This window comes from Stigmatopora nigra, chromosome 6 (assembly GCF_051989575.1).
Source record: "Stigmatopora nigra isolate UIUO_SnigA chromosome 6, RoL_Snig_1.1, whole genome shotgun sequence".
Taxonomy (NCBI): Eukaryota; Metazoa; Chordata; class Actinopteri; order Syngnathiformes; family Syngnathidae; genus Stigmatopora; species Stigmatopora nigra.
Window position 1 is genome coordinate 15,346,765 of NC_135513.1, and position 14,378 is coordinate 15,361,142.

At 45.6% G+C, this 14,378-nt stretch overlaps 1 protein-coding gene across 1 annotated transcript; it reads left to right on the forward strand.

The window, feature by feature from the left end:
* Nucleotides 1-111: 111 nt before the first annotated feature.
* pcm1 (pericentriolar material 1) lies at nt 112-14,281 on the forward strand. The gene is made up of 40 exons (XM_077718700.1): nt 112-284; nt 826-931; nt 1,201-1,437; nt 1,606-1,929; nt 2,334-2,504; nt 2,956-3,075; nt 3,143-3,332; nt 3,423-3,532; nt 3,599-3,854; nt 4,068-4,206; nt 4,282-4,494; nt 4,689-4,846; nt 4,923-5,149; nt 5,340-5,488; nt 5,564-5,693; nt 6,232-6,402; nt 6,475-6,647; nt 7,066-7,242; nt 7,557-7,803; nt 7,871-8,016; nt 8,082-8,149; nt 8,651-8,837; nt 8,897-9,138; nt 9,730-9,891; nt 10,061-10,117; nt 10,691-10,863; nt 10,928-11,059; nt 11,123-11,231; nt 11,457-11,594; nt 11,685-11,782; nt 12,131-12,265; nt 12,330-12,500; nt 12,575-12,607; nt 12,698-12,803; nt 12,874-13,130; nt 13,200-13,263; nt 13,400-13,530; nt 13,602-13,706; nt 13,776-13,899; nt 13,979-14,281. The coding sequence occupies exons 2-40, from the start codon at nt 836-838 to the stop codon at nt 13,990-13,992; spliced, it is 5,940 nt and encodes a 1,979-aa protein (XP_077574826.1). The 5' UTR covers nt 112-284; nt 826-835; the 3' UTR covers nt 13,993-14,281.
* Nucleotides 14,282-14,378: the final 97 nt, after the last annotated feature.

Here is a 14,378-nt window from a genome sequence, read left to right on the forward strand (position 1 = left end):
TTTGTATGCATATACTCTATTTAATTTGTCGTGTTTTCCGCAGCTGACAAGTTTATTTTTATATATTGTCATTCTTTACCTTTAAGATCGTCGATGTGCTAGTCGCGCTTTAGTGACGTCAAATTAATTTCCGAGCACACCAGGTTGAGTTGATCAAACGAAGCTCGCTGATTTATTAAAATTATATCGTGTCTTTTAGTGCGGGAATTTACCACATGGGTTCAACCAGGGATACAAATTAAAGAAGACATCCCAGTGCAACGTCTACAAAGACTACGGTGGAGGTGAGTTCTCTTTGAAGTGTTCACAAATATGCCGTCGGTTTACTTCGACGTAACATTCTTAAAAGAACGACTAGCTCGTCTTGCAGCGTTCCTGTTTAGTTAGCATCCGACAATGATACTTTGTGGCGACATTTTATTTTGACTTGACTTGGTAGGTTTTGTCATTATTGTTAGGCCAAAGCTAATTGCTAAGTGTTAACAACGCGGGAGGGGGTAGGGGAGGGGGCATTGTTGCCATGGTGACTCCCGGGGGTAATGAACCATTTCAAAGTGCGTATTAGCCCTTTCTCATCAGCTAACTCTAAAGACCTTCCAACATTGTTTTCGTCCCAATTTTCTTTTTAATCCAACGTTGGTAGTGGCCCGCTTGACGACGCTTTACTTCTTCGTGTGTCCTTTGTGACGTAAAAGTGACGGCGTCGAGTGGCAGCAATTAGACAGGGTAGCTAGTAGTAGTCGTTGAATTTTTAATTAACACAAAGTCGCCATGAGCGGCGTTCTTTTCATGTTGACGCGGGGCATTTTTGTTGTCGGTTTTCAGTTGAGGTAACATGGCAACTGGAGGCGTTCCGTTCGACGACAGCGCCGAGGAACCGCACAACTGGAGCGTCACCAACGCTAGCCTGGACGACAGACTTAACAACAGGGTAAAACAACCAAAACTATTCCTCCCCGTGGCCTGTTAATTATGTAAATAACTTTTTTATATACACCAGACCCTCTGTCACCTTCTCACTTGAAATGAATTGGCTGTCTTCAAGTTATAAACTAATTCCACTTCACTGTTTGACTCTTTTACCCCCTTTCAAAATGGCCTCAGGCGGCCATTTTGGTAGGGGCAAGGTTCCCACTAAGGACATGAAATTTATGCCATAAATATCTTATTTCACCCGTTACGATTCTTATTGTTATTCAGGCGTGGGGCGGCACGCAACAAAAGAAAGCCAACCGGTCGTCAGAGAAGAACAAAAAGAAACTGTCAGCCCCCGCAGTGTCCGAAAGCCGCCTGACTAACGACATCTCGCCCAGTTCCACGCCCTGGACCGGCCGCCGCAGGCAGCTGCCCGTCAAATTCATCAGCCAGCGCTCGGTTCCCGATCAGGCGGAGCTGGACAAGATCCACCAGAGGATCAACTTCTCCGATTTGGATGAAGTAAACATAAAATCCTGGATTTGCATAGTATTGATTCATAACATGTACAATTGTGTTCCTGTAAATGATTATTTTGGTAGTGTATTGATGGTTTGATTGTTACCAGACGTTAAATGGTGCTGTCAGAGAGCCTTGTGGTCATTTTTTCCCATTTGTCATCCATCACAGAGCATCGGAAGCGACTCCCAAGGCCGCGTCACGGCCGCTAACAACCAACGGCAGCTAGCGACGGAAAACAAGAAACCTTTCAACTTTCTCTCGCTCCACGTCAACACCAACAAAAGCAAGGGGGGCCCACTGCACCGGTCCGGCGCCTCTTCCACCCCCGGCGCCGTTAAGGAAGCCAAGAAGTCGAGTCCGGCAACGAGGGAGGTCTTTACTCCCGGGGCCACCCCCAAGGAAACCAGGCCGGCGCGTGGCAGCGCCGAAAGGGCGGCGGCGGAGGCTTGCGTCGACATCGAGGGGGGAGATGCTAACGTTGTCTGCAGCCTGGTAAGACAAAAGCTGACTTTAGGTCAAATTTGGTTCACTTTGATCTGCCCAATAATGCACATTAAGTAAAAATATATACTATTATTCAAAGGCCAATACAGTTTTATCATCCTTTAGTTGGACCTGAGATTTATAGACTTAAGAGTAAAAACTAGCTACAAGAGAGCAAGAAAGAACCATAAATTTAAGATAAATAGAATCCTTATTTTTTCCATCATCAAACCAGGGCGACATATTTAATGGATCAAACATAGTAGAAATCCAGCCTAGCGACAGAAGTAGAGAAAAAGTGAAATGGGAACACACGGCCCGTATTTAGGGCAGTTTATAAATACACACCGCGAACGTCCCGGTTAGCGTTTTCTCTCTAGTTTAAAATGGGCAAACGCCCGGTTGTTTCGCAGCTGGTGAGCAAACTGGTGCAGATCCGCGAATACATCGGCAAGGCCAGCTCCATGCGCGACGACCTGCTGGAGAAGAACGATGTGCCGGCCAACGTGGAGCGCCTCTCTCATCTCATCGAGCACCTCAAGGAGCAGGAGAAGTCCTATCTGCGCTTCTTACAGAAAATGCTGGTGGGTTTGCCCTCTTTTTATTTTGGAGAATGCAATTTTCTCAGTAGGAGGCAGCTAGCTAGGCGCTAGCTACTAGCATAAAGTAGAATATTGTGAACATTTATCACAATGAAGACTTTATTTTACTATCATGCCTTTCATCGGCAAAGTAATCATATTGTATTTGTATATGGATACTTTTAGCATTCTTAGCAAAAGGTACACCCTTAAAAATTAACATAAATGAATTGCAATCTATTGTAATGGCTGAAATGGGACAAATTTGTTATCATATCGACTAAGAGATGTTGCAAATGGGTTTAAAACTATTACCAGACGCGGTTAAAGTGCTTTTTTTGTAATTATGCTCACTTTCCGCCATTTGGAATGACTATTCAATCCCTAGAGGGGGGCACTGTAATCATGTCTTGCCACTGAGAAGGACAAGATATAATATCTTTACATTTTCCAGGCTCGGGAGCACGAAGAAGACGACGTGAGGACCCAAGATTCCGCCGTGGGTTCGGGTTCCCTAGTGGAAAGCTCCTCGCTGAACGTTGACGTGAGGTCTTCGGACACATCCAGTGCACCGGTAGGTGCGCTAACTAGTAAGCTAGCATGTGGTCGCGGTTTTAATACAACTGGCAATTTCCCCGCAGAGTGGCTGGCCCGACGCGGCCTTACGAGAACCAAAGGAAGAACTGGAGAACCTCTGCAAGCAGCAGGAACTGATGAAGAAGATGCTGGAGCAACAGGACCAGCTCAGGGCCCTACAGGGACGCCAGGAGGCGCTGTTGGCTATGCAGCATAGCGCCGAGCAAGCGCTAGCTGTTATCGATGATGCGGCGGGTAAGAGTTCATTTTAAAAGTACTTTCCTTTTCTTGAGGCATGCTTATGGCAACTTTGGATTTAAAAAAAATATTTATTATGAATCGCAGCTGCTCCTGAAACCACGGGCAGCGTGTCCGGTGTTAGCATCACGTCGGAGCTCAATGACGAACTCAATGATTTGATCCAGCGTTTCCATAACCAGCTAAGGGACTCTCAGGTATACCTCAAATTGGGACCATGCGAAAACACTATGCCTCTAATTTTTGGACATGTCCCGTTGTAGAGCAAATCTGTGCCGGACAACCGCCGTCAGGCCGAGAGTCTCTCGCTCTCCAGAGAAGTGAGTTGGTCCCAGCCCTCCCGAGCCTCGGGCCCGCCCGAGCGACGCCCCGTGCTTCATTCGGCGTCTGGGCCCCATGGCGGGCTGGATGGCGCCAAGCTCACCAAGCTGCAGGTTCTCCAAGACAAGAAGGAAACCATGGACAAGATCCTGCATGAGCTGCACTCTCTTAGGGACCAGACGCTTAATAACAACTATTGTAAGAGCTTTTTTGTTGTTGTTGGGGCTTCTTTTTTTAAATATATATCTTGGGGCTTGTGTTAAGGCCACTGAAAAAAAGAAAAATGGTGTTAAAAATGCTTCAATTCAGAATTCTGAGTCAGAAACTTGGCCAAACCTTTCTTCATTGGTCCTGATTTTCTCCACACTTAAGATACTTTTCCTGCTTTAATGGCGTCCATTTTATTTTTAGGTGAAGTCTTGTCAACACAGCGCAGTTTAAGCACAGGCGGCTCTTCTGATTGTCCGTCAAACGGAGCCGTAGCCGCTGCCGCCTTTCTTTCTTCGATCCCACAACCCACAGACGGTGGCAACTCCTCGGACAAACTCAGGTGACCTCATACGCAAAGTCAATGGCCGCCATCGACGGACATTCATGTCCTGGGATCCATTTTGTACCCCAACAGAAAGCTGAAGGAGGTCCACAAGCGCCTGAATGAGTTGAGGGAACTGGTGCAGTACTTTCAGCAGACATCCGACATGATGGTAGACGCGGTGAATGAAAATGTGAAGGACGAAGAAGACGACGAGGAAGAGGAGGAGGGGACGGAGGACGGCTCCTTGTTGGAGGCCATGTTTGACTCGGAGCAGGAGAATCAACAGCCGCCCGCTAATGTCAGGTACTTGCTTCACTGTGGACACTTTGGTTCTGTTCATAGCTACAATTAATGCTGTGAAATATTATAGGAGTGCCGACTTTCTGTTTTAGGATCAACGTTAAACGATTGACGTTAAAGCGGCCCGCGAACCAACCAGAGTCTGACACCCTTTGTCTAAGATTTTGATACAAGAATTTATGTCTGTTTTGGTTTAGGAATTCACAGTGCAGTGAACACTGGGGCAACGTGAACCGGCGCCGCGTGTCAGGCAGCCCCGCCGCCAACGCAGACAATCACGACAGTAGACTCAACACGGAGATCAACAACCGGACCGCGGCCAATCTGCGCAGCTTCAACCTCCCCTCGGCCATTGGTAAACTCGCAAACACGCACTTTGGCCACGTTTTGAACGAGTGACGACATATGCCCTATTTTGTCCACTTGGCTAGAGTGCCAGTACAACCGGGACGGGGCCTACAATTGGGCGAAAGACGAGGAAGGTCGCAAGAACGACGGCAGAGAGTGCGGCGCCGTTCGCCCCGTGGGTCAGGATGACGATGCGTCGGGTTCGAGCAGCGGCAGCCTGGTCAATGGCGTGGGCTTTGCTCAAGAGGTTCACCAGCATAAAGCCAAGCAGAAGATGCGGCAATTGCAGGAGCTTGTCGCCATGGTGCAGGTGGGAACGTTGAATTAGTTTGTCCTTTTGAGGCAAGTTTAGAGTTGAAAAAAATTCTCTGTAATACATGTAGCTAAAGCTGGGTGATATGACAAAAAAATAATTATCACGATAAAAAAGATCAGTCTATCAATAATTATCACTTTTTCGCCAATTAACCTGTCAACGCCGCTTTTGTCGCCGTCCCCAGAGCGACGACACGGACACCACCGCGGCCAATGAGGAGGAAGCATTGCACCAGCGGCAGAACAACACTCGAGTCGGCGCGGCGGGTCCGCCGGCCGCTGCCTCGAAATCTGATCCCCGGGGATCGGATGTCGCTCTGTACACCAAAGCCAGGTATGCATAAATAGCGAGAGCCTCTTCGGCTGGCCAACAAAACCCGAGACTGACTGGATCTCGTGGACGGTGCAGGGAAAAGATCTACAAAGAGAAGCTTCGTCAGCAGAAGCAGACGCTCAAGCAGCTCCACCAGGAGCGCCAGATGCTCGGGGAGATCCAGGGGAAGATACAAGATCTGCAGTTGACCTGCCCTGACTTGCAGGTACATTTGCCTTTTGCACTGTAGGTCTAGTCTTTTGAAAATAAAAATAACTTATGTAATATAGTGAATATTTAAGTTGTAGGGGAAAAAATGTTTGTTTTTCTTAAAGGTTTTCCTTCAAAGTAACACATTTGTACTCCCTATTATGTGAAACCATGAATATGGAGTTGAAAATGATGAATCGGGGGCAGCTTATATGAGAGAAATTGTCAAATTGAACGATTTTAAGGGTACAAATTGTCAAATTCAAAATTTTTAAGGGTACAAATTGTCAAATTCAAAATTTTTAAGGGTACACATTGTCAAATTCAAAATTTTTAAGGGTACAAATTGTCAAATTTAATGATTTTTAAGGGTACAAATTGTCAAATTCAACATTTTTTAAAGGCTACAAATCGTCAAATTTAACGATTTTAAGGCTTATATTCGGAGGTAGCTAATATGTGAAAAATACAATAATAATATATTTTTTTTACATTTCTTATAAAATGAATGAAATATGAGTGAAATATTAATTTTCCAACTTTTCTGGCCACAGTCCTCACTCTCCAGCCAAGTGAGCGATCCGAGTTTAGCATGGGAGGTCCCGGGTGCCACGTCCACGCCGGCAGTCGCGCAGCCTTCTCCATTCTCCGCCTCCAAAGGCAGCCCGGCCGTGCTCAAGAGCACCGCCGCGGAAGCCGCCGCCACCTCGGTGCCCGACCATGAGGTGAGCCAGCCTCAAATCCACAGCCTACTCTTCAAGAAGCAATTCTCCATTGAGCGCCGGCGTCTCCGGCAGCTCTGGTCCGAGATGCAGCGCCACCATCTGGCCAGGGAGGAGTTGCGCCAACGCCGTAAGCACCTGGAATCCCTGATGGCCGAAAGCCAGAGGCGCCGCGACCTCAACGACTCCCTGTGCGGGAACGACGATCGAGAGGGGACTACTCTACCAGCCGGTAGTCGGGATGAAAGGTACTACGATGGTACTTCAAACATTTTTGGGGGGGAACATCTAGTGCAATGTTATTCCTTGTGAGGCATACTACGAATTTAAGAGTCTAAGTCCATGCATGTAAGTTTTAAAGTGAAAAAAAAATAATATTTTTTAAAATATTCTTATGCTGTTGCCATTCAAATGAGAGGATACATTCCAGAAGATTCTATAGTGGAAAAAAAATGAATATTAAAGCAGTTCTAGATGTAGTATCTTTGTTCTTTCACCAGCGGTTTCCATATTTTAGCTCACAGGTTAGCAAAGAGCCAGATGTACTCATTAAAAGAGTCACATGTGGCTCCCGAGCCATAGGTTCCCTATCTTTGATGTAGAGAAAATGACCCAGAAATTGATTTTTTTTTTAAATTTTGGGATTAATATTGCTGATGTAAATAGGACCATGGCTACCTGGGGTTCAAGTCCTTGCAACCTGGAGGAGGACGAGGACTATCGCTCGGAACGCAGCGCCGAGGAAGAGGACGACAGCTCTGGGAGCAGTTCTGCCGACGACGAAGGCTTCTTTCCCGCCGCTAGGACTCAGCCCATCTTCACAAAGAGGAAGAACCAAGAACGGTCAGAATAACATTACTAGATTGTTTTTTTGGCCTTTTTTTAATGTAGGTCAAGTGAATGGAAAAATATGACAAAAATCAATGAGTAAAAAGATATTTTTTATTTTTCAAAATAGATGAACATTTTTCCAGTTTTCTTTTTGTTCAATAAAAAAATAACAATCCCTAAACAAGAGACTATACATACAAGTAAAAACATTATTTAAGAAAATTAGTTTTTTTAATAAAAAAATAGATTTTGTACTTTTATTGGAGATTCACCTGTGAAGAACACTGCCAAAAAGGTCTTACAATTCCAGTTCTTTTTCTCCACAGCAACGTAATGTCTCCGGCAGCCTTTTCCTCCGAGACCCCGGGCGCCAAACCATCCGGCAATCGGCAAGGGCCGCCCCCCAGAAGTTCCAACCCGCCGTCCACGGCGAGACGGCAAGAGAACCTGTGCTGGGCTTCCGATCTGTCAGCGGCCGAGGGCTCCAACCACTGGCAGGAGCAGATTGGGCAGCTTCAGAGGCAGCTGGACTTCAGCAACAACATGTGTCAGACCCTGCTGCAGGACCAGCAGGTGGCTCCTTGGAGCGACGCCGGAAATCTGAGGGCGAAACCCCGTCTGATTTCTGGTTTTTTTCAAGATGCTGTCGTACATGCTGCAAGGCTTGATGAGCGGCTCGTACAGCGTGTTGCCCAACAACCTGACTTCTCCGCAAGTCCACTTGGTCATGCATCAGCTCAACCAGTGTCACACACAACTTGCCTGGCAGCAGACCAATGTACAAAGGTAAACAAAAAACACATTTTGAATCAAAAAAAGTGCCTTTGACTTGAAAAAAAATCCTCTTTCAGACTGAAACAGGTGCTGAATGAGCTCCTTCAACAGCAGAATTCACAACAAAAACAATCGTCATCTCCAGGTAAGGATACTGTGATGTACGGATAATGTATTTTCTCCCATATATGCCTTATTTGTTGCTACAAAAAATGACGAATCCAGGGTATGGATTATATGCGCAGAAATTAGACTTGACATTCACGAAACGCCATAATGCAAGACAATATGGCCGATAGGGTCATTTATTTGAAAATAGAGGAAAAACAGATAAATCGATGAACTAAATTTATTGTTGCACGAGACAAATTTTAAAATTCAACGGTTTTAAGGCGATCAAACGTCCGGCGACCATACGTCCGAGTACCGTCTGAGCAATATGGAAAAAAATCTTATCGGGATCTTAACCATGCATGATATATCCCATTTTTAATATGTCAAGATAATATTTGGTGAAAACCTATTCCAAAATCACTTGATCTTGTTATTTACACTTAACTGACCTGAGCGTATTACCCGACCTGAACCCAATGGAGCATGCATTTTTGTCCCTGTGGCTTAATGATCCTTTTTTCTTTGATGGCAGGATTTAGCCTGTTTCCATTCTTCCCCAAAACCCTGGGCGAGTTCCCACAGGGCGCACCAAGTGCAAATCCGGGGGGCCTGGAGCAGCAGAAGCAGCAATTGAACCCCAACACCTCCATCAAACCCGACTACATGAATTTCCCGCCTCCACTCCAGCGCTCACCTCTTAACATCAGCACCGATAGACGGTATGCTATTTTGCCCTCCATTCCGTACCGTCCATTTTACTTAAATTTCCGTTTTTTAGAGACGCGGGCTGGTCCAACGTCACCTTCCCCAACAACGCCGCCCCCCAGCGACGCCGCAGCCCCCCGGCCGAGTGCGAGCGGACCTCGGAGGCCAGCTTTAGCAGCATTCCCGAACGTGCCGATCCCGCCACCGTCACCAAAACCTTCAAGAGCGGACGTAAGGCTTCCGCCCAGGCCAACTTGGCTTCCCGCAGCAAGAACCGACGTAAAAGGGGGAAAGCGCCCAACAAAAACAATGAAGGTACACCAAGGGATTTTTGGGATTGATTTTTAGGGTTTAAATCACAGGTGGTTTTAAAGTGGCGGCCCGGGGGCCAAATCTGGCCCGGCACATCATTTTGTGTGGCCCGGGAATGTCAATCATGAGACTTTTATTTTTTAGGATCAAATTAAAATGAAGAGTATAGATGTATATTCTATTTCCTGATTTCCCCCCTTTTAAATCAATAATTGCAATTTTTTAATCCGTTTTTGTGTTTTTAGCTTAAAAATTATTTTGTAAAATCTAAAAATATATACAAATATTTTCTGTTTTCCACTTTAATATGGAACAAAAACTACGAAGGTACACAGCCGGCAAAGAGTTTTTTGGTATTGATTTTAGGGTTTAAATCAGAGGTGGTGTCAAAGTGGTGGCCCGGGGGCCTAATGTGGCCCGCCGCATCATTTAGTGCGGCCTGGGAATGTCAATGATGACTTTTAGGATCAAGTTAAAATGATAGATCTAAATGTGTATTATATTTCCTAATCCCCTCCCCCTTTTAAATCAATCATTAAGTCATGTATAAAATTAATTTCCCACACTAAAATATCTTCTCTCTCTGTCCATCAGTCGTGGAAAGCGACAGCCTGAGCAGCACGGCCGATTTGAAACAAGACAGGGGGGCGCCATCATCTCGTCACCACAAAGATCAGCACCTTTTGGATAAACTCACGCAGGAGAAATTAAACAGCAAAAGCAAGTTTGGCGACAAGCCCAACGACATCTCCTCTGGTATGACCAAAACAAACCAAAAAACACTTGTAGACCCTTTCACCCTCTAAGTTAGTTTTTCCATCGCACACTTAGGACTGTTTATTTTCAACACCTTTTGAATTTTTTTTGCACATTTTTGTCCTGGCATTATCTTTTTGGGTTGACTTTTCATGTATCTTACTGACAGCATATGCTTGGAGGACACCCTTCCTCTCTAACCGAATTGCATGCACGGAAGCACAAGGTAAAAGTTAGCATGCTATCATCTTTTTAGCCCCTTTAAACCTCCATAGGGTTGCCACAGTTTTATTTATATTGAAATATTAATAAATCAAATCGCTCTATATTTTCCATTTAGTCAATGCAAATGCGCAGATTTTTTTTGTAGAATTTTAAATGGAAAAATTATGATATCCAATTGGTCATGATTAAAATGCACCTATTTTACTGTTATATCTTGAGATAAAAGCTTTGGAATATTTTTTTTTTAAAATATGTTTTTAATTAAAAGTAGATTGTTGTTAAAACTCTTGATTAAAAAATGATCAGAATTTTCACTTTAAGAGTATTTGGAAGTTTTTTGTGGTTCTACTTTTGAGTACCACAAAATTTTCCTCCCTTTATTTGTATTTTTGTTAAAAAAATGTTGATTATAATCATCATCAATTAGTTTATTTATGAATGGTGGCAACCTTAATTCTCCCAAAAACACCCCCACTTGCATCCATCCCCCGCCGGACCGCCTCTTTCTCTCTTTTATCGACCAAAATGCACTAAAACAGACGAAATGTGACGAAATATCGTGTCAAACTTCCAGATGGCAGCAGTGAGTTCTCCCTGTTCGAGGCTCTACGCGAAACCATCTACTCAGAAGTGGCCACCTTGATCTCCCAAAACGAGTCTCGGCCTCATTTCCTCATCGAGCTCTTCCACGAGTTGCAGTTGCTCAATACCGACTACCTCAGGCAGAGGGCGCTCTATTCCTTGCAGGTAAGCTCAAACAACCACGGCGACATATTTTCGGTCGGTGACGGTCATTTTGGCGCCCCCGCAGGACTTAGTGAGCAGGCACTTGGCGGAGAAGAGCGCCTCCTCGCGAGAGATGCGCCCCGTGGGCGTGGCCTCGTGGGCCGGGGGCTCGCAGTCGGAGCTCACGCCCAGCGAGAGCTCCACCGTCAGCGAAACCGTAAGAGTTTTGATATGATTACACTTTGGGCTGGCCACAACCAATCGAATGTCTCTGTTTCAGGAGGTGGTGGAGAAAAACTTGAAGAAGAAACGAGAGGATTTGCGATCGGGGGGGAATGACAGCATTTTGTCATCCACCAACGTGGATCCTTTTTCCAGGGACGATCTAGGTTGGTTTCAACGTTTTTGTATTGGTTTTATTTCATTACTTTTTTCTCCTCTGGTTAAATAGTGCGTAGAGTCGGTTTTTGCACAGCAAGGTGCCTTTTTTCGGCAAAAGAAAGTTACCAAATTGAGTCTAAATACACCAGGATAGGACTTTATCCACTCCTACCTCAAATTCTTGTCAACTTTGAAATGAGACGGTCTTAATAATGTCATCTGTGTTGGCACAGGCAACACCGTGATCCACTTGGACAAAGCGTTTGTCAGAATGCGTCAATACGAACGCATGAAGCGGAGCTCCGCCAGGGACTCGGACAACGACGGCCCGGGATCGTCCCCTGCCGCTGTTGCAAATTCGGAAGACGCCGGTACGTGTGGCCTGCGACAATAACATGATGATTTTTTTTCTTCTTTAAAAGTAGACAGTAGACAGAATGCTGGTGTTTGTTTGTGCACAGGTGGCGCCGCTGCTCCCGTGCGCTGCCCTCAAATCGACACCCTCCAGCTCAACCAGCACATTAAGGATATCATGACGGAGGTCATTCCCTTCCTCAAGGTACACACTTTAAATATTGGACTTTACCAAACTACAACTGTATTTTCTCGCATATTTGTCGCTAAAAAAATCAAGGGTACGGCTTATATGCGCACAAATTAGACTTGACGTGCACAAAACTGCAAGTTCAAGGACGAAACGTCTGACACTTAATAAAAATTTATTTTGATGTCAATGAAATAAATTCTGGGAAAAATAAATGTGCAAAAACACTTCTCCAGGGTGCGTCTTATATGAAAGAAATTGTCAAATTCAACGATTTAAAGGCCATTTTGAGGGTGCGTCTTATATGTGGAGGTGGCTATTATGCTGAAAAAAATATGGTAAATATTCTTTTTTTGGCTGTAGGAGAACATGGACGAGGTTTGCACGCCGCATCTGCTGGCGTCTCTGCGCCGCAAAGTCTTGGCACTGACGCGGCAAAACGACGAGAGCAAAGAGTTTGTGAGATTCTTCCACCGGCAACTCGGCGGCATCCTGCAGGTACTTTTGGACATGTTAATACCAATGGCAGTGTCCAAAAACGCCATGTCTCTTGATGCCACAGGATTCCCTGAATGTCTTTGTGGGCCGAACCTTGAACGACTGCGGCGAAGACCTTCTGGTGGAGGTGTCGGACATCCTCTTCAACGAACTGGCCTTCTTTCGGCTCATGCGGGATTTGGACGATGGCGCCGCAGAATCCAGGCGCAACAACCATAATGATAGCACTTTAAAGGTCAATTCATTGGGTGGCATTAATGCAATTTTGGAGTTGGAGCTAACAGATTGTTTTTTTACTCTCGGTTTTAGGATGAAACGGAGGAAGAGGGGAAGGAAAATAAGGTGTGTGACTATTTTAAATGAGTTTTCCAAAGCATATATTGTTAAATTTTAGGACGACAAAACTAATAAAACAATATTTTTCTATTGTAGGAGGAAGACGATGGCTTTAACCGACAGACCGCGGCGTCCTCGCCACGCTCGGAACGCATTGAAGGCGAAGATGAAGAAAACTTGCTCCCGATGCAGCATCCCGTCGGTAAATGGACGACAAGCATCTTTCGTCTTGGAGAGGACATAACAAAATGCCGCTCCTTTTCTCTCTGTAGGGCTTTCTGAGGCTGAGGGCCGAGCCTTAGACGACCAAAACGACGCAGAAGATGAAGACCAAAGCGGTGGCGACCATGACGACCAAAATGATGTCGAAGATGACCAACAAAACGATGTCGAAGAGGAACCGGACATGGGCAGCAAGGACCTAAACGGCCACGACGAGCAGGAGCCGGATGGCTTTCAACCCGTGCCCGATGACGACGAAGACGATGTCCAAACCTCCCAGCCGGCTTCAACGGAAGGCGACATTGAGGTGTGTTTTGACCTTCCGTTGCCTTTTAAGTCACATTAATTGATGGTGTGCGTCTCCACTCGCCCGCAGGGGCCGTTGGAAGATGATCCAACTGAAGAAAACCGCCCAAATCCAGACGAAGACGACACTGGGGGTATGTATTGCTTTTTAATATAAGTTTAGTAGCATTTTGGGCATTTTCCACATCATAATTGAATAATAAAAATGTGAAAAAGTGTATAACTTTAGCTTGAGTAGCTATAAAAATACTTTTTGCTTTTTTTCCTTAGCGCCAATGCCCCAAGAGCAAGGCGCCGACTCGGACGAGGAGAACCTGGCGAGCGGTGGCAGCCAAATCCCCGCCCCCTCGGACGCCACCGGCACCCCCGACACGGAATCCCCAGTCATGGTCAACGTGGACGTAAGTGGCCAGCCGGCAAATCCGTTTGGCAACCAACCCCCCGACTAAGAAGCGAGGTCTCCGTCCGGCAGGAAGCGGCATCTGGCGGCAGCGGTAGCGGTCACAGGACATCGGACGAAGACGACTTTGTGCGAGTGGACGGGCCGCCCGCCCAGCTGCCCTCCCTCACTTGCCAGGTAGACAAAAAGTTAAAATGTCTTCCAAAAAAGTAAGGGAAATGACTTAAACTGTACTGGGGTCGCTAGGAGGAGCTTCAGAGGAGGATCCAGGACGAGCGGCGGACCAACGACCTCCGCCAGGAAATCCTACAAGAACAGACGCAGACGCCGGCAGCACTGCTGGGGGACGACCGGCATCTCAAGGAGCCAGGTAGGTCCAAAAAACTCACAATTCTGTCTAATTCTGTATTTCTTGGTATTAAATGTTTCATTTTTGTTGTGTGTTCCAGAATGTGCCGACTAAGTCCAAGGAGAAAGTGTTGATTTTTTTTTGTTCCAGAGGTTCCATTTGGAAATGTCATCTTCCTCCAGTAAGAAGTTTTTAGTTTTGGGTGGAGATTGTTACTCGCCACAATGTCTTTTCATCGCTTAGATGTGAGTGTCAAATGGAATGTTTCCAGTTGATTTTAGTCAACAACAACTCTCTTAAATTGTATTCTCTTACCCACTGACATTTTAGGTTTGTTTACATGTTGGTGGTTGTTACCTTTCAATTAAAATGGTGGCTGTTTTTCCCCAAATTCGACATCTTATTTAAATATCTTTTTCCTTCTTAATAGGTAAGACTTTTTTGCCCTAAACACGGCTAGTAAAATATCACAATAAATCCAAATACCTTTGGAAAAAAAT